Source organism: Pseudopipra pipra, chromosome 2, assembly GCF_036250125.1.
Source record: "Pseudopipra pipra isolate bDixPip1 chromosome 2, bDixPip1.hap1, whole genome shotgun sequence".
Classification (NCBI taxonomy): domain Eukaryota; kingdom Metazoa; phylum Chordata; class Aves; order Passeriformes; family Pipridae; genus Pseudopipra; species Pseudopipra pipra.
Genome location: NC_087550.1, coordinates 26,838,730 through 26,859,181, shown reverse-complemented (window position 1 = coordinate 26,859,181; position 20,452 = coordinate 26,838,730). Strand labels below are relative to the sequence as shown.

General features: G+C 42.4%; 1 protein-coding gene across 10 annotated transcripts in view; it reads left to right on the top strand.

The window, feature by feature from the left end:
- The first annotated feature begins 3,996 nt into the window (after window positions 1-3,996).
- Window positions 3,997-20,452, top strand: part of USF3 (upstream transcription factor family member 3) — a 35,946-nt gene continuing 19,490 nt past the window's right edge. Inside the window, exons 1-5 of one of the 10 annotated variants that reach the window (XM_064644533.1) lie at window positions 4,038-4,177; window positions 5,760-5,852; window positions 17,098-17,170; window positions 18,139-18,269; window positions 19,126-19,190. In XM_064644533.1, the coding sequence (XP_064500603.1) occupies window positions 19,144-19,190 (47 nt within the window). In that variant the 5' untranslated portion in view covers window positions 4,038-4,177; window positions 5,760-5,852; window positions 17,098-17,170; window positions 18,139-18,269; window positions 19,126-19,143. The other 9 variants (XM_064644530.1, XM_064644532.1, XM_064644535.1 and 6 more) reach the window with 9 other exon arrangements.

Below are 20,452 nucleotides of genomic sequence, written 5' to 3'. Positions count from 1 at the left end.
CTGTCCTGGAATATTTTTTGCATTGATTAGTGAGCAGTCTTGAAACAAACAGACCAAGTGTCAAGAACTCTGTTTTAGGCTTTCCAGGTTAAATAATTTAAAGTGTTAAAATTAGCTGCTAGTTATTACAAATCTTGACAACAATCTTTGAAAAACTATGGTCTGTACTTGTAAAAGTAACTGATCTTAAGATGCAGCACGTACTCTTCCATAGTGACTTTTCTCAGAAAGATCATTAAGTAAAAGTCATCTCTCTTTTTACCTATTCCAATCTCTTCTCTTAAGGCCATTTTTTTGTTTGCAGTTTCATTCTGCTTCTCTCCTGCTTTGAAGTACCATATATGAAGTGATGAAGTTGCACTCTGGCCCAGGTTCTGGGGAAAAAGAAATATTTCTCTAAATATTCTACATTGTATTCTATTCAATTTAAGCTCCTTTGGAAACTTCTTTCCCGGTAATGGAGTTGCTGCATTCATTAAAATAATGTGCAAAAGCAAAGCTCAGGCTCTGAAACTTGTCTGTAGTCTTGAGCTGCTGCTACCAGGTGTCTTCCCTGACCTCTGCTGGAGGGCCGGGAAGGCACAGCTGGAGATGAACTGCTACCAGGAGTGCAGCCTTCATCACTCCAGCCTCACCAGCAGCTGCAGAGGCTGGAAAACTTTTGGTGTACTTAAACCGCTGCAGCTGTTCTCCAAACCACTCAGCTTTTATTGATCTCTGTCATGTTTCTTTTGTTCTCCACCCTCAGCCCAGTTACCTCTCAAGCAACTTGTACAATTTTAGACAATTCAGTTACTTGTGTACAGGGGAACTAGCAGATACCTCTGATCATTTGTGTTGCCCGTTCACAAAGCTGTTCTGGTTCTACAGGGAGTTACACTCCCCTCACTGCTTTCAAAACTTGGGTAATTGCAGGGCCCCTGTAATGATTCGAGGTGTGCTATTATCTCTTAGTTACAACAGTTTGCCTTGTTGCTGAGACGATTACTTAAAGAACAATTACCACATCAGGATCTAGTGAGTGATGAGTAAGTCAAGTCATTCCCTTCATTTGAAAAACTGGGATTCTTGCTTTTTTTCCCCCAGTGTGTATATCACCATATTGACCTGTGCTGGAAATGATTTGCTGTTACAGTGCCCAGTCACTCAGCATTAGAAGGTTCACTTGTCACTCCTCATTCTTAATACTTTTTCACCTCACTATTTCCTTTTTTAAAACGGTGAATATAGACCCCAGCACAAATGATTGACTCCACTGCTGACCTTTCATTACTGTGAAAACTGATCTTTTACTCTATGCCCTGTGATTTCTGTCTTTTAATCAGTTTGCTGTCCCTGTGAGGATACTATCCTGTGATCCTGCAGTATCTTAGATTACTTAAAAGATCTCTGTCCAAAAGCTCTGAAGTCATTTTGAGTATCTACCAAACCAAGCTGTCAGGTGAGTGTTGTGATCTGTGTCTGGCAGTATAACTTTCCTTTCCATGGGGGTTCTCCAAGCCTATTCAACCCATCTAATCCAGATGCTTTGTATGGGACAAATGACTTGCCTTATGCTCTTTTTCTCTTGCCCCTAAAGAGGATCAGTTCAAATAGATAATGGAAAGGTTACTCTATCCCTCTCTCTTTATTCTGCTTTCTTTCCTCCTCGCCAGTGCTTTAATACTGCAAAAGCATTCAGTTTTACTACCATATTGCCTGAAGGCATTGTGGCAACACGAGCTGAAGCTCTTTAGGCCGCAAGAAACTCCTGCACTGGGGAAAAGACATACTGATCTGTGTTCTGATTCCCTGTCAGCTGCTGTATCACATCATACAGACTGGGGCCAGTACTGCTCACTGAATTGAATCCAAACCTCACTACAGCCAAGAATTAAAAAAACCAAAAAAAAACAATTGTGCTCAAGTTCTTGGTTAAGACTATCTGAAATATGGCTGCAGAAACTCTTCACCTGTCACATAAACACCAAGTTACCTATTTAATGTAAAGCTTTTCTAAGCATTTGTGCTGTTTGTTTTGGCTTAAGCATCTTGCCATATAATTGCAAGTCTATATATTCTCCAACAGAAATAGGCTACTGATACTTGGCAGGTTCCTGTTGTACGTGACTTCACCTGTGGAGTTTTGCCTGCTGCTGGATTTTTGCCACCGTGTTTCAGATGTGTTCTGGTGTTTACAATTTATGAGCTCAAACACTCTAGAGCATTACAGGGTGGCAGAAAGTAAACTTGGTTTTACTGCTTTGGACAAGAGGTGCCTTTTACTAAAAATTTCCACCAAAAAAGCACACTACCCTTTAAAGAGGAAAAAAACTTCAATTTATATTGGAGTACACTGATGGAGCAGTGGTATTTCAGATTTTGTCTTCCAGTTTGGTTGTGTCATATCAGAACTAAAGATTATTAAAACCAAAAAAGTGCATTTAAATTTATAATTTACACTGTGAAGCTGCTATTTATAGTAACTTCAGAATTTCTCTGCAAAACCAGCTTGGGCCTTAACGTTCTTCACAGCTGGCAAATGGGTCTTGCACTTCGTGTCAGCTGCAAGGTTATTTTGCAAGCAGCAGCTATTAAAAATAAACTGGTTTGGGTTTTTTAACATTTGATTGCTACTATGACTCATTTCAGCAGCAGAATAGTTCTTGGACACTGCTTCAGAAACTTGTCCCTGCTCTGTATTGTATTTTAGGAAGGTATATGGCTGGGAAAAAGGTATCTATGTTTTCCACAAAACCCAAACATCACAGCTCTGCATTTTTAGGTTGTCTCAGAAAGAAGAGACCCTGCAAGCTCCATTATCGCCTGCAGGTAAGCAGAGGTACCACGACAAATGGGTACAAATTGAAAGAGGGGGAATGTAGATTAGATATTAGGAAGAAATTTTTTACTGCGAGGGTGGTGAACCACTGGCACAGGTTGCCCAGAAAGGCTGTGGATGCTCCAACCCTGGAAGTATTGAAGGTCAGGTTGGAGCACCCTGGTCTAGTGGCAGGTGTCCCTGCTCCTGGCAGGGGGATTGGAATGGGAGGGTCTTTAAGGTCCATTCCAACCCTTTATCATTTTATGATGTGCTTATAAAATGCAGTTTGTACTTGTAAAACACATCTGATAAGAGTTCCAGAAAATAGCTGTGTCAGGACATCCGTGGAAACACACAGGTGAGGCTGGAAATAGGAAGATCCCTTATTAGGGCTGGTGATTGAATCAGGTGTCGGCAGGAAGCACAAACTGAGGTAGTGGGGAGTTGATAGTGGCCCAGAGTCCCTAATTTAGCGGCTACAAAACAACGCTTTCCTTAAACTCTGATTTAACTCACGAGGAAGGCGGATGGAGCGCCTTCCTCCCCCGAACGAAGCGTGAGCACAGCGCGGGACAAAGCCTTGTGTAAAAACACCTGTGAAGGGATCAGCCGCAGCAGAGACCTTGGGACAGCCCAGTCGCCGGAGGTGGTCGGGCTCCCACCAAAACAGCTCGCTGGCATCCAGGATTTGGAAAATCTTTACCCAGCTCCCAGTTCCTGTCCCGATCGCTGCTGGCCGGGTCGCAGGGCACTGTTTCAGTGTCGGGGGGGAGGGCGGCGCTCCGGTGACTCTTGGCCTCTTTACCCGCAGCCCCTCCGCGGAGTTTTCTTCCGAAGCTCCGCGTCCCCGCTCGCCGCCGCTCTGGCAGGGCGGCACTTTCGCATCTGAAGGCAAAACCCACCCACGCATTAAGTGACTCACAGCAGTTTCCCCCCCGGGCTCGGCCCTGCCCCTTTAAGAGCTCCCGCCCGTCCCCCCTCGCGCTCTGTCCGCGCCGCTCATTGGCCGCCTGCGGTGCCGCTCTCCGCCGGTTCCTGTTTCGGCCAACTTACCTTGTTGACGCCAGTCTCGGCCTCCCTGGTCTTTGATTGGCCCGCGCCGCCAATGTTTGTGGCGGCGATTGGCCCGCACCAGCCCGGCCACGCCCAGTTGAGGGCGAGCGACGTCCTCTCCGCTCTGCCTGCCTCTGATTGGCCTCCGGGGCTCACCCTGCGCGCGGCGATTGGTGTCGGCGCGGGCAGCAGGGTGGGCTGCGCGGGCGGGCTGTGGCGCGGAGGCGGTGGCGGCGCTGGCGCGGGGTGTCCGTGTCCGTGTCCGCCCGGCGGAGGATGGTCCCGGCGCTGGGGCCGCCGCGCAGCGCGCCTGGCCCGACCGTGAGTGCGGGGCTGGGGCCGCCGGCGGCGCTCCCAAGGGGAGCGGGATGAGGGCGTGGGACGGACAGCGGGGCTGCGGCGCCGCACTGGGCCGGGGCCGCGCTGGCCCCGGGACGCCGGTGGCAGCCCCGCCGTATGGGGGCCAGTGCCCCTTTGTCCGGGCCAGCGGGGCCCGGGCAGGGGCGGCAGGGCCAGGCGGGCCCGGGCGCAGCTGGGGGGGCGCGGGCGGCCCTTGGCGGGGCGGCCCCGGACGGTCCCGGCTCGGTAGCGCTGCCCGGGCCGTGCCCAGGGAAGTTGTGCCGCCGCTGCGAGCCCGGGTTGCCCCGGTGAGGTTGGTGTGTGTGGCCGGGGGAAGCAGCGGTGAAGGTGTGGAGACCGGGGTGTCCTTATCGCTTTGCAGCCTTGATGCTGTGAGACAATTGAGCCGCGGTCGCCCTTCGGGGAGTTCCTTTGGGCGCTGTTCCCCGCTGTGGCATCGTCTCGTTAGCCCGGGATGCGGAATGCTCCGTGCATCCCGGCCGTGTGCCCGTGCGGTGTGACATCCCAGCCGGGAAGCTGGCCCACGTCAGAGGACACTGTACAAGCTCTTTTATTTAGAACTCGGTCACTGGAAACTAACTTTTCCTGTTGAATGTGTTTTCAGCTTGGTCTCCTAAGGAGAGAAGACTCCTTCTTTCTTCTCCTCTGCCTCCTCATTTTAGCTCTCTGTCCAATTTCAGTCACGTTTGCCAGCAACAGGAGATTGAAGTCTTTAGTTTCATGGAAATTGATATCTGACACACGCAGAAGGTCACACTTACTGCTCACACTAAGGCCCAGAATCCAGCTCCTTGTGACAGAGAGCAGGGGTGAAATGAGTCCATGAACACACCTAAGGCTGGATATAGCCGTGGCACATGATGCCCATTGTCCATGGAAATCTGTAGGGAAAAGGTGGAAGTAAGACAAAGGGAATAGTGTTGTGTTGAGTTTCTGTCCATAAGGAGGTAAAATATCACAGATTTGTATTTTTGCTTTCCACATAATAGCTTGAACTTCTATTAAATTTCACCTAGACATATGATTATTAAATAATTCTAGCAGACATAACTTAATGATTGCACAGTTAAGTGTCCAGAAGTCAGGTAGTGCAACAGCTTGTTTTGGAAGCCTGATTTTAGCTTTGCTTTTCATATACAATTCATGGGGACCATCCTATTTGTGTGATTATGTTACTGTAACAAACTGCAGAGTGTTGTTTATCGCTCATGAATTGTGGGCAGTAATCAGACAAATGGGAATGAAGAAACATCCTATGAGGTAATGGTTATTATAAGGATTTATAATTTTTAATTTTTTGACTTTCAGTTAGTGCCATAATAATAATTTATGGGTACATTTTGGGATGAAATAGATTTGGCAAATGAAAATACATTTGCCACTGAATGGGAAATAAGCTTTGAAAATGTTCATGTCTTGGGCATGATTTTTAAGGTGCATGCATTCAAAATAACATCAGTTGTGCAAAACAGTACGAGAACATTGCAAACTTTGAAGTATTTGAATGTTACTTATTCCCTTAGAGACTTACTTATTCCCTTAGGATATGGATACATGGGGAGATTTTAACGGAGTAGATGAAAAATGGTGGTGGATCCTGGAAGAGTCTTGACAGCTGCAAGGAGATAATTAGGAAGTAAGTGCTAGATAGTAAGTGCTTTTTTGCTTTGATTCGTAGTTTTCCAAGTAATGTTCTGGGGAGCTGACCAGGGATAGATTGAAGTGACTGTCGCTCAAGTGGCCCTGTGATGTGTGATTGGCATGTGTGTGCCGTGCCCATCGTGGGCTCTCGTTTGTAACTGAGGTTTAGGCGTAGTCTGAGATTTTAAAGACATCTTGGGAATAAGAGGGCAAAGATTCTGTGAATGTGTTCTGCTGACACTGCTGGCCAAGCTACTCCAGCTGCTTTTCACCTTCGTGCTTTTTTGAGCGTTGTTTGTTTGTTGTTGGTTCCCCCCCCACACTCCATGTGCTGAAGTTGTAAGAACACCTCCGGCTTCCACATATTGAAGTGCAATGAATTAGGTAACAAAATGGTTTGGGATAGTGCATTCCAAATATTTAAGCAGGCTTTTAATTTGCAAAGTGCCTTGATACAAGATGCGTGACATTGTAACCAACTGTGTCCGGCTTGGATGTGAATTACTACAATGTATGGGTCGAAGATGGATGCTGTACAGGGTAGAAGAAATAAATAGACAACATAAAAAAGTCAAGGGCTGTGAGATGCTGGATTTGATAAGAACCATTCTGTGGTTTAATTTTTGTTACAGCAGTGCTTGTGGTTTTATGGTCTTAAAAATAACTTTGTAAATGACGTGTGGCTGGGGGAGGTATAAGTAGTGTAACATTTGATAGGAAGGGTTTCCCAATGAATCATGGTTATTTGCATCGTAAGAGCTTGTAAAAATACCACAAAGTCCATGCCACTTGAAAGGGCAGTGAATACGTATCACGGTCCAAAGTTTCAGCTGAGACAGTTTTCAATTAAATTACAATATTGTGCATTGTCCTTGATGGAAATACCAGTGAAGCTGTGTGTACAAACAGGTGTTTAAACGAAAATGTTTATGTAGAACATGTACATGCATAACACCTGACAGCTTTAATGTTCCTGGTTGTTTCATAATGGTCTTCAGGCCTCTGAAGAAGCGTAACACTTGTCTCCACCCTGGTGGACTGTCTACCCATAGTATCCCCGGTCATTTTAGGACTTAGTTTCTGTGCTAGCATTCTTCATTGCAGTTGTGTTTGTGACTTCTTTATTTGAGTTAAATCGCTCAGGAACGTATTTTCCTTCCTATTCTGAAAGGTACCAGTCTTAATGTGCAGTGGCATGGGGGGTGTGTTTGAGCAGGAGGGCTTCCTTTGTTTCAGGTTGCAGTAAGATGTATAAAGGTCTCTACTTCTTGATTAGGATACATTGTGCAGTGACCAGTTTATGTAATGCTGACCTAACTTGCTGGTTAAAATACAATTCCAGCTTTTATATGTGCATATAATGTGTCCAAAGTGTACTTTACTTTGCTACCTTACAAGTGTAGTGCTGTTGTCATGCTTTGAGTAAGCACGAGAAAGGTTCTGCTGTGTGCACAGGATTGATAAATTGTGTGTGAACTAGGATTGTTTCCTGTATGAAAAGCTACGGCGTTAGTCTTCTAAGGTGAATGAATTACTTCTGCAACCATGACATGTGATAACAATCTCTTACATCAGCCATGCTGTGTGGCCTTGTGATTCAGATAAGAAGAAAGTAACAGGCTGTTAAAATGTTTCATGCATCCTGCTGACAAGTGCCTTTCTCACTCAGTTACCTGAACTCCTGTCAGGTTAACTGACCAAGGTGAAGATCATAAAATGAGATCAATGCCATCTGAAAGCACATCTCAGTCATGCTGGTACTCTGATACCACAAAGAATGAGTTCTTTGTGGTCCGTCTCTAGTGGGGCTGGAATGATCCAAGTATGGATCTGTTAATTTACAGGTCTTAATGCAGGTTTCTCAGATCCTGTGATCCTTTTCTCTAGCTATTGGTGTGGTGGGCAGTGCCATGAGAAGATTATTGAAAACATTGTCCTTTAGCCTGCTGACAGCCTTAAAAGCAGTGTAAAGGTACTGTGGGAAGAGGAGAGCCTAAAGTTTTGCTCTTCTCCAAGTAGCTGAAGTTTAAAGTGAAAGTAATGTTGTCCTGCATCTGTCATCTGTAATGTGTGGTTGGCTTAAGGGACACAATTCATGTCAGCCTTCAGCCTTTGAAGTTGGACTCTGCTTTGCTTTCACACATCAGTAAAGTTGTTAGATAGAAATTGAACACAATTCTTGTACAAAGCTTTGTACTGAAGCTCTTTTACTCGTTCACTAGAATAGCATAATGGTGGTAGCCCAACACCAACCTACTCCAAATCAGCAACAAGGAACACCATTTCATTTTTTCACTTGTTGGAGTACCCATAATCTTGTAGTTTCAGTGTGTTTGTTCGGGAGGGCGGAGTGTGTCTGTGATCCTTTCATGAAGTAAATTTTACGTTGAAGTAATGTTCTTATCTGGCTTCCCGTGTGAGGAGTGCCAGTGAAGTGAGGAAGAGCTACGTGTCTCAGTGTTATTTGGAAGGAGCTGGGACAGTAGGCAAGGATGACCATCTTTTTACAGATTTTTCCCATTGTTGCTATAAGGGCAATTTATTAACTAAGGAAAGTTAGGTATCTAGTTTAGCATATGTTGCAGTGTAACTTATTGACTCTATTAGCATGCAGATTTGGTAAAATAATTAATACAAACAAAGAATTTTATTTTGCAGTGTGTCAGGTTTCAACAGTTGTCTTTCAGAGCTGTGCAGCTCACATTTCAACATAAGAAGAGTTAGGTTGAAACCTGGCTGAATGGCAGGGGCCAGAGGTGGTGATCAGTGGCACAGAGTCTAGTTGGAGACCAGTAACTGGCAGTATATGCCGGGGATCAATACTGGGACCAGTCCTGTTGAATATCTTTATAAATTATCTGGATGATGAGACAGAGTATGCCCTCAGCAAGTTTGTTAACACCAAGCTGCGAGGAGTGGCTGATATGCCAGAGGGTCGTGCTGTCATCCAGAGGGACTTTGACAGCCTGTAGAAATGGGCTGGCAGGAATCTCACGCAGTTCAACAAGGGCAAAGTCCTGCATTTGGGGAAGAACAACTCAGTCTGCCAATATATATGGTGGGGGCATCCAGCTGGAAAGCAGCTTGGCAGAAAAGGACCTGGAGGTCCTGGTGGACACCAAGTTGAACGTGAACCAACAATGTGCCCTTGTGGCAAAGGTGGTGAATGGTGTCCTGGGCTCAATTTGACTCCGTAGTGTCATCAGGCTGTGGGAGGTGATCCTTCCACTGTACTCAGCACTGGTGGGGCCACACCTGGAGTCCTGTGGTGAGTTTTGGGTAACCCAGTACAAGAGAGACATGGATGTACTATAGAGAGTCCAGTGAAGGGCCACAAAGTTAATTTAGGTACTGGAACGTTGCTCATCTTGAGAGGCTGAGGGAGCTGTGGCTGTTCAGCCTGGAGAACAGAAGGCTCAGGGGATTCTCATTGATATGTATAAACACCTGAAAGGAAGGTGAAAAAAGGAAAAGAGGATGGAGCCAGGCTCTTTTCAGTGGTGCCCAGTGACAGAACCAGAGGCTCCATCTGAACGCCAAAAAACACTTTCTTACTGTGAGGGTGACTGAGCACTGGAACAAGTTGTGCAAGGAGGTTGTGGAGTCTCCATCCTTGGAGATACTAAAAAGTTGTCGGGCCATGGTCTTGGGCAACTGGCTCTAGGTGGCCTGGCTTGACCAGATGTCTTCCAGAGATCCCTTTCAATCTCAACTGTACTTTGATATCCTAACCTTCTTCAGAACCTAAGAAATTCTCAGAAAAGTGCATAAAACAAAAAAGTCAGTGTTTGTAGTGCTGTAGTCACATCTTGCCTACATGACCATTGTTCTGTCAATGCTGTCTTTAGGTACAACTGCAGCATTTACCATTTGTATCCAAACTATTTAAAAAGTGTTAATTTTTATTTAGTAGTGTACTGTACTCAGTCAGCATGCATGTGCACTGTGCTTTGGAATTGCAGTTTCCCTGCTCTGCAGTATTAGCTGGGGGCAACAGCTCTGCCTTTGAGCCTCTAACCAATGGTGCCCATAACTCTTGCACACCCTTTCTTCTGTCTTGCTCTCCGTGACTCAAGTTCAAAATTTCTCTTGGAGGGAGCTGTTGGGTACTTACCTAGTGTCCATGTTCACTTAAATGAAAGTGAGAGCCAAGGACATCTTGGGATTCTTTTTGTTCAAGTCTATGATCAAAAGTGATACTCAATCTCAACAGCTGCTGATTTGGATTTTTAAGTATTGCCCTTATCTGAAGCAGTGGTGTCTGTCAAGGTCATGTTTTTTATACTTCCTGTGGCTGGCAAGTTGTAGGGAGTCCCACTTCTAAATTGTTTCGAGGCTTTACAGTTCATCTTACTCACTTTGTCTGTGATTTTTCTGTTTTATTCTGGGTGAGGATGGGAGGACCCTGTGTTTCCTAGTCTGGAAACCATATGAGCTATCCCTTGCTATGGAGATCTCCCACTTCTAGTTTCACTTTGAGGTATTCTTGCCAAGTCAGTCTTTGGTGGCAATAGGGAGGTAATTTCAAACAGTTATGGAAAAAGAAGATGGAGGTATGGCATTTTAATGTTATGAAATTATTTTTTTAATTAATTAAAACTTGCTGGATCATGGTATCAATCTGTTCCTTCCCTTTATCTATTAATTTCAGACCTCTGCAAAGTAGCGAGTTGGAAATCTGGTTTTAGTTTCTTCTCCATTGTCAGTGCTAAATATCTGCAGTAGTGTTATTTGGTTTTCATAGTGCTTTCAGAACTACTTAGCTAGCCCTGATAGCTCATGTATAGTCATTCTGCTAAGCTAAATGAATAGTGCCTAAAGTGGTGGAATTACTGAATTCAGATTTCCTATGGATTTGCACCTAGTGGTTCCATTTTCTTGTGTCTTAACATATGTTGATCTTGCTTTTAAATTTCCTCTTTGAAAGTGTGAAGAAAGTGCCTGCCTTTGCTGGTCATCTGGGCTCAGTTATCTTTAGTTTGGACCTCTCTGTTAAATGTAATTGAAAAAGTTTGTAGCTTTATCCCTGCTATTATTCAAAACTGTCAAACATCCAGATCATGAGTCCTTTATTCCTGGAACTGAAATAATTGCCCAGTGGACCCGCTGTCTATAGAAAAAACCTCTTATCGCATTGAGGTTATGAAGAACCTAAGACCTTTTGTGAATAGTCTGGATATAAAATGTACATTGCAAAATTGTGGGGGTTTTGTTGGATTTGGGGACAGTGTGTGTGTGCTTGTTTTTTAAAGCTCATTAACATGGAATTAGGGAGTGCATTTTGATCAGCTTATACATTAAAACTGAAATACTGTTTTATTTTACCTTCTACTTCAGCCATTTCTGCCCTTAGCCCCGTTAAGATTCATAAGGAAATCCTTCATTCTGGAAGAGCAGTGTTTGTGACCAAATCTCAGGATCGATCTCTTCTCATATTGGAGAGGAGCTTTGTAGTAAAGACCCATAGAATATTGCTTCCTGTATCATGAACCCTCAATGAGTTCTTTGTGTCAGATTTCTCAAACCCCAACCCTATAAAATATTCAAGAACTTACCTGTGTAGTCCTTTGTGCTGAATGACTTACATCTGAAAAGATGAATGAAAAAATTTGACACACAAACTCTCTGGCTGCCCTGCACATTTCAGCTCTAGGATATTTTCACTGCTTGTTAGTAGGATCCTCAGGAGAGAGTGGCAAGCCAGTTTAGCATGTGTCTGACATAGCTGTCAGAGGATCAGTTGATACCTCCTCGAGACTGTGTGCAGCTTTATAAACACACTACGTGAGGATCCTTTGTAGTTGCAGAACAAAAAGAGCTCAGCTTAAAATCAAACCAATGAAGCAAAGAGTAGTATTCTGGCTATATCATTGTAGCCAAAGTGAACGTTTTTATGTTGTAGTTCTAAATTGGTTAGCAGGCCCTGTGATGAGGTACTGTTCTTTGAATAGAGATTTCATCTGTAGATAAGGTCACATCAGAAAGCAGAATTAGACTGGCTCCCACTGGAACAGGTTGCCCAGGGAAGTTGTGGATGCCCCATCCCTGGAGGTCAGGTTGGATGGGGCTCTGAGCACCCTGGTCTAGTTGAAGGTGTCCCTGCCCATGGCAGTGGGGTTGGAACTAGATGATTTTTAAGGTCACTTCCAATCCAAACCATTCTATGGTACTGTGATTCTGTGGCTTATAGCTTCTACATTTGTCCAGTTGGTCTTTGGTGTTTCAAATACGGTTTTCATATGTGGATGAATTCTTCAGTTATAAATAATTATCTTGGTTGCAGTATTGAGAGACCATGATGACTTGCATGTTACAGCTTTTTTTCAGGAAAAGAATTCTTTGTTCTTTAGGCAACACACTGCTGTGAGGTTTGGCTCACCAACAGATGCTCTTGCAGTGTGAGAGCACTCACTCAGCCTCAGCCATGGTGCAGGCAGTCTTTGTCATCTAGTGCAGGTAACCTAACCCACACAGAAGTGATGACCCATATTAGGAGGAAGTTGTCTGCAATTCACTTGTATCCCTTAGCTTTCACCATCAAAACAGGCTTGTGACTCCTTTGTCAAGCAGAGCATAATTAGATACCTGTCTTCTCTTTTGAGAAGTGTACTGTGGATCATTGGGTGTAGAAAGCCAGGGAGATGAGCACTGTCTTGCAATGTAGAGACAGTCCTCATACTTTCTCTCTTCCTTCATGGAATTGGCATGTGGTAACTTGTGAATCTTAACACACTACATGGAGAACATGGGGATCATGAGGATTTCCCTGGTCATTCATTTTTAATTTCCTAAAGAAAAGAGTGATGTTCCCCTTATTTTGATCTAAAGTGGCTGAAGATGCTCTTTGGGGTGACAGCTCTGGTCTTTGTGATTCTAGCTTGTGTACTGGTTGTGTAATTACAGCTCTTTAGCTCCCAAATGCCTGCTTCCCTATAACAATTCATCCAGATGACACAGGAGATAGTTCACTGAGGCATCTTCCTTTGCTTGCACTGTGCCACTTCAGTCTATTTGTAGTAAGTACCAAGATCATCTGCATAATGTGTGAGGGTGGCAGCAGCTCACATCTGGGTGCAAAATATCTGGAGATACCTCTCCTTAAATACTTTCCAGACCATAATCAGCGAGTAAGAGACTTAGTTCAGTGGGCATGATCTCTCTCTCTCTGTGCCTCTCCTCTAAGGTTTAAAAATGAATTACTTAGGAACACTTGAGGGGCAACAATAGTAGACCAAGAAGAATAAAAATGAGAGGTGGATCTTCAGTTAGAAAAGTTTCTTTTTTTTTTCCTTCTGAGGTTTCTTAAGCAGATCTGGTCAGGATTCCTCAGAATGACCCTACACCTATGCTGTCCTGAAACTGCATGTTAGTTAATGGCCACTAGCAATTATGTCTTTGATATTATGAAAATTACAAATGAAAACAAAACCTAATGTAGATATAAGGGAATATCTCTTGAGTGATAACCCTGCTTCTTCCTTCAATGCTGTTACAAAAAAAAAAAAAAGACATTTTCTTTGTAATTCTTTTGCCTGTGAGCCTTACTAAAACTTTATTGCTTTAAGTCAGCAGAAGGAAAAATACCAGTGTTTTTGAGTTTAGATAGTACAAACATAAGAAGTAGAGAAAAAATTATAAAAGCAGTGAAGTTTTTTTCTGTTTGTTATTTGCAAACATCTTTAAAAAAATTGCCCTGTGTAATAAGTTTGAGCTTATTTGTATTGGTTTACTTTTCCTAACTTTTGCAGAAGCTCTCAGAACAGCCTGGTTGCCCTGGGAAACTCTCAGCTGGTTTGCATCACGAAAGTGGATTCTATGAAAAATCTGTGAAAAATCGAGAGCTCCCTCCTGCCCTTTAATCCCTCATACCTCTTCCTCGGCAAAAGGTGGAGCATGTTGTGCTGGATCAGAGCCAGCTGATCAGCCAGTGCACACGTGCTGCAGAGTTGGTCACAGACCCAGCTGTATCCAGATCTGCAGTGTCAGCACTGACCTCACTTCTTCTCTGCTCAGTCCCAGGTTTTTGTAAACATCTGGGACTTCATCTCTTTGAGGGGTTCAATTTAGGTCAGTCAGTGGGCCCAGCTGTGCTGTGAGTGGATTAAGGGACACAGTAGCAAGAAAACCTTGATTTTTTCAGAAACCAAACTGAAAGATATCCAAGGGACTTTCACCGAGTAATAGCCCTTTTCATTTTCCTGTGTGTTAGTCATAACAGATTAATGTGATAGGCAACAGTAGTTGGTATAGGTAGGTAACAATCACAAAGGTAAGCTTTGGGTTATGTTTCCTGCAATCATTTTATTAGGTAAATACAAAATTAAAATAGCAGCGTTCCAAGGGGGGGAGTAAAAAAAAGGCAGTAAATCGTGTATCTTGATCGCAAAGGCACCTTGCTTGTGATTAAAAGCTTGGATTAAGTCCCTGATTGAAGCTAGCCTTGTTCTAAAACATGCATGGAGGATTGGAAAAGTGAGCTCCAGGAGTTGCTTGAATGAAGAAGACACTGTCTTGCAGGAAAAAAGTATTTGAGTAGTTATTTTCTGTGTCTTGGAACCGGTCTTAGCTGTAAATTAAGGCTAACTTCACGAGGTGTACCAAACCAGTAAGAACTGTGAGATTGTAGCAGTGTAACAGCATAAACTTCCTGAAGTATTTTAGGAGGAAGAAAGATTTGGACTGCTGGTAGTTTTACAGAATATGTGCAGCTGCATACTAAAAAGGTTCTTTCTGCCTCATGCAGAAGAATATTTGAGGAGGGCTGAAAGGTAACAGATTGGAATTATTATTTTCTTTTTAAAAATGAATAGTAAGTTTGGAAACAGTTCCTAAATAAGGAGTGAAAAATAATGCCAAATAAAATAATCTAAATTAACTTTTTCTTAAATCTGGTCAGTGCATGTTTTGATGAAATGATTTCATAAAATTTGGTGAATAATACCTGCAAAGATGGGTGGTAGAAAAGAAGATACTTAAACAAATTGGTTTTAACTTTTATACCCTATGTTTCTGAACTATAGAGGAGATTAAATTATGTTAAACTTAAATCTTCACAGAGTATCTTTTTATTTCTGGGGTTGACATTGCATTTCAATTAAAATCAATATTTTAGGTTGACATTGTGAGTGCTATAAACTACATAAAGCTTGAGGAAACCTTGATACTAAATAAATATAAGTGTTGACTTGCTTCTCTTTACCTGTCTTTAGAATTTGGGATTTGCTACATACTCTCTGCAGAAGACATTCAGCTGAGTTAAGTGAGCGTATTTCATGAGGAAACTTAAAATACACTTGCCTCTGAGCTTATAAAGCAAAAACACGTCTTTTGCTTTAGAGAATCAGTGGAGTCTCACTGTGAAGAAGCCATTGTCAAAACTCTGGTGATACAACAGCTGAGGGGAAGCCCTCAGAAGTCTCCACCTAGGCAGCATTTTTCTTTTCAATTCGCAAAGCCCATATTTTTAGCAGCTCTTAAGAAAACCACCTTCCTGGTGTTGCCAGCTCTGACTGTTTTGTGGAGTATCAAGTAAAATGCAAAGATTTTTGTCTTTACAGTATAAGAATAGCAAAAACCCAAGTTCACCGTATTCCTTATGGTACAATCTATCAGTAGAACCCCCAGAGCTGTATACAAGTGTTGTTTAACAAACTTAACCACCTCTTTTCAGTGAAACTTGAAATAAAGTAAATGGTTAATTAGATAGCCTTGTTTCTTTTTACCAATCCCACAAAAGTGCTTTGAAACTTTTGTGGAAATATTGTTTGAATGGCAAACTTTGATAAACTTGACTTGAAGTAATTCCACAGTAAAGTGAAGTTAGAATAACAGTCATTGCATTCCTATGCCCTGTCTTCTGTATGAAATGGGCTGTAGATCCCAGTGGGCTTGAAGCATATAAAATACAGACTTTAAGTTGTTTATATTTGTGAGGCTTATACACTTGGTGTGTCAGCAACTAGCTTGAAATGTGCAGGGAACAGCATCACTTGGAAGAAGCTTATTGGCGTAATTTAAAAAAAAGGGCAGAGGAGAAAGAAAGAAGTGGGATCTTTGACATGTAATAAGGACTGCCCATCCTTTCTCGGGATCAAAAAATGGTTAGAAGCTGTGTTAATAAGTTTCTGCATAAACTTCCACTTGTCTGTCTTCCTAAATACTATCTACAGTGTATTGCTGAATCATTCAGGCATCTGCTCAGAGAAAGAAATAAGGCAGTTGGAAAATTGTGTAGATCGTGACTTTGGCAGAAAGGGATGCTGCTATGAGGAATAAGAACTTTGCTGAGGGGACACAGACTGTGGGCAGAAGAAGCCTAAATATAGGAGTATGGAGAACCCATGTCAGAAGGGAGAAGTGGGTGCTGTGACTCAGGGCAGGGGGAAGATGGAGTTGTGAATGTGTTCTGGACTGTGCAGGGAGAAGCAAGGGGAGTCAGAGCAGCTGTGTCTGTTCTGGAAGAGGGTATTTTTGGGTGGATGCTTTTTACACCCTTTACCTTCACACAGTTGTGCTTTATCTGTAGCCCTGCATGGTAGCTGGCCATCTAAATTCACATCAATGTTTTCTATATTAAATACATTGTAATACAGATATAGTCATTTGGCTCTCAAGTTGTATGAATTTGCAACATTAAAAAAATATGGTTGCTTGGTGAATACATTATTCTTTCAAAAATGCTAAGTTTCCCAAAACTTAAGACCTCCTTTATTTTTTTGTTCTGATTTCCAGCATATTTGCCATAGTCTGGTGATGCACAATAACAGATACATCACTCTGTCTGTATAGATGGTGCAGAAGTCAAGAAACAGGGGGTATGACTGCCACAAGATGCAATCCAGCATCTTCCTTTTTCTAAGCATGTTTGTGAGCCTTGTTGTACCAGAACTATGTCCATGTACTCTGTGCTCACATCCTCACTAAGCAGAAACAGTACTTAGCATACACTAAATGAAATTGCCCCCTTGAATAGCTATTTCACCCGATACACAAGGTATTGTCTCAGTGATGGATACATGAGAGTGTAGTGTTACCAGGTAGCTGCTCCTGGCTTTTCTGGTAGCCTTAATGGGTATAAATTCTGCTGGGCTGCTTTGCCACAACTGGAAAAACCCTGCTGAATCGAGGTGTGCTGACCTCAGTCTTTTAGTGTTCATGTGAACATCTCTGGTCGCTAACAGCATCAAAGATGCCTGGGCTCTAACCAGATTTTTTTTTATTATTTTTGTTTTTATAATCAGAATCTCACATCTGCTAAACTCTCCCAGCTAACCCCTTCCTCATCACCTGATACAACGAATGCAGCTAGAACAAGTGAGTAAGTACTACTGACTGTCACCAGCTGTACACAGGAGGAATAAGTTGTAGGTGCCTTGCATGGGAAACTGGCTTCCCTAGCTTTCAGAGTTGTGAATTTTCACTAACTTGGAGGACCTGAGATACCTACTGGATTAATCTTACCATGTATAAATGAAAACAAATTTGTTAGGGAATTGAGCTAATTAAGGTAATTTATAAGAGAGCGCAAGAAAGTGCTGAAGTTGCACCACTGCTTTCTCCCACAGTAAAAGACTGTTAACTCAGTCAGGTGTTTTCATAATTTATGCAGAGGATGGTGGGTGAGCATAGAGAAAGCAAAGTCTGTGGAGGCATGTAAATAGAAAGTGATGTGCTTCCACTGATGGGCTAGGGAGGGCTGAGGTGACTGTATGTAAAATCCAGTGGGGCAGTATAATGCTGTGACTGAGATGATTGGGTCCAGTTTTGTGATGGTGTGAACACTGTTGTGTAGGTAGAATTGAATTAGGTTCCTGAAAACTTCAGGCACTTTGAGTTCCCCAGTCTGGATCTATTTGCAGGATATTGCCTGTTTGCTTTACTTTATGATTTACCAACATTTCCCATATCTTCACAGGAATAGAGAAAGTAGTTAAAGAAGTATTAGAGTGGTAAACAGCATCAGCCCTAATGTTTCTCCTCCTGTTAATCTTTACTGAATGAGAGCACTACATCCAGTTGACTTTTAGAGTGTAAAGACTTGAAAGCAGTATCTGAATGCAGTTCTAGTACAATACAGATTATTGACACACACATACAGCGCATGCACAGAGCACTTTGTGAAGTGTATATGCTTCAGTGCTTTGGGAGCTTTGGGGCTTTCTGGTTTGTAAGGAGATTATTTCTGGGGTTTGTTTTTGATGTCAGTAATGGTAGGCTCAGTTTACATTAAGAACTGCTGGGTGTTGAAAGTTATATTAAAAACCACCCCCACTTCCTTACAGTACAAACAAACAAAAATACACCCTAAAGATATGAAGCCTGTTAAAACGAGCCGATGAGCTTTCCAGGAGGAGCCAGGGAGAGGTGAAACCACAAGGAGGCTGAGGGCCCATGGGAAGAGTTGCAAGAACAGGTTGGTTGGTGAGAGAATGAGCGGAAGGGTGAAACTGAATACGGAGCTCAGCTATATCAAAAACCAGATATTTTTTTTCCTCTTGTCATCTACAGTACACTTCATGTTACTTTCTAAAATTCATTTCTCTGGTAGATATGTATTCATTCGTCATTTACTCAATCTCATCTTTTGTTTATTTTTATAATGTTTTATTTGTCTAAATACAGGCTACTGATGTGTTCAAGCTGACGACAAGTTAGGTGCAACTTATTAGACTGTTATGTGTACCTTTATTTCATAACTTTATTTTTAACTGAATTTTATATATCCGAGAACGTAGGGTGTCAATTTTGGCCATTTTAAGTTGTACAGTAATTCAATATCAAGTAAGTTTTCAAATTTGCTACATTAATAGCACTCTAAATTTGTAGTTAATAAAATGTCCTCATTGTAGCTTGTATTTTGCTTAGCATTTATGCTTTATTTAGAACTGGGAATTGAAAGCATTTTCAGTTAGAAAGGACCGATGAGAGTTCAACTGTTCTTCTTCCCATTCAAAAAACAATCATATACTCTAATTTTCCTTCTTGTTTCCTTAAAGTGGTTTGGATTACAATTCATTTTATATTTAAAGTAATTGAGGAAATGGAAACCAGTTCATCATGAACAGGTTTCACAAAGCACCCAGATAGGTAACGTGCTTCATTTGTAATGCTCATGAAATCAGCTGCTCTAAGTCAGGGTGATAGACTTTTGTGTACGTTGTAGGACAGCCCTGTTCTTGTGGTGAAAGGCAAGGTGATGTAACAAATGTCATGTGCTAAGAATTCAGAAGAGTGCAGGAGTTGTTAATTCCTTTCATGATTTTCCCCAGGCTCTCTTCTCCAGAACCATGCCAGAGATGACAGAGAATGAGACACCTACTAAGAAGCAACATCGGTGAGTTTCTGGGGGAAAATGACTGTTTTGTAGTTTGGTAGTCTGAGATCATGTTGCACTTATGAAGTTTCCAGCTGAAAGTTTGGCAATAAGGGTATTGACAAGAAGTTCTGAAGGTTGACTAGGGTTGATCCAAAAGTTTGGGAATTATGGCTGCAAAACTCCCTTTCTCTCTTGCCCTGTGTATGCCAAACTATTTGCAGAAGACTTGTCTACCTGGGTCACCTGAAAAAAGAGATTCTCTGATTATTACACTGACTACTCTGATGTGTCGCCGCCCTGGTTGGAGTGCAGCCTGTGTTACTGCGGAGGCTCCTGGTAGATATTAGGGGGTAACTATACTCACTTTGACAGAGTAACTTAGATCTCTTCCTCACCTCCCAGTGGAATCTGGATCTTACACTCAAACCTCTGCTGAACTCAAAATACATCTTGAGGTTGCACAGCAACTCTGTGACCAAAATTGGTAACAAAGTAACTTGGCACTTATTACAACTTTTCCTGGTTTTCATTCCTTTTAGTAGCATGTTGATCTAATTAATACCTGATTGGTAGGGAAGTGCTTCAGTCCACAGTTAAATGCAACGTTCATCTTATGCTAGGTGACCATGTAGAGTATGATTTATGATTAGGAAAAGCTCAGAGAGAACACTGATTCGTCCTACAGAAAGTTTTTCGGTCTTTATGGATTTTGTGACTCTTTCTTACCCCACTAATAGAGCATTTTGTATTCTGTATTGGTAATGTGAATCAAAGGGCAGCTGGGTCTCTTCAATCCTTATATTCTTGTGCATATTTAGTATATATGATCATCTTAGTGGATGTCTCCAGGTCTGACCATCTGCAGTAACACTACTGTCCTGTAATCATTGTCTAAATTACTCTGGATGCCCTCTACTTTTGGTGAGTTACTTGAAATAAAAAGGATACGTGCCTCATAGTAATCACACATCATCCACATGTATCTTGCATTCTCACTTCAGATTCCTTGTTATATCTGGACTGTGCTGTGACAGTCAAAAAGGAGAACAGAAGATGCATCTCTGCTTTTGGCACACATCTAGACTGAGAGTGTGCTGCTGGATAGAAATCTTCTAGAAGATTTTCTTTTTCTGGAATATTTCTTTTTCCAGAAAATAGGTGCTTTGCTTAACTACACTTCCTGAAAGTATTTATCTTATTTGCATGTATACAGTACTTCTGATTTATATAAGTAGGATACCCATTTGGGATTTATTGACTTCCAGCAAAGCAATTTGAAG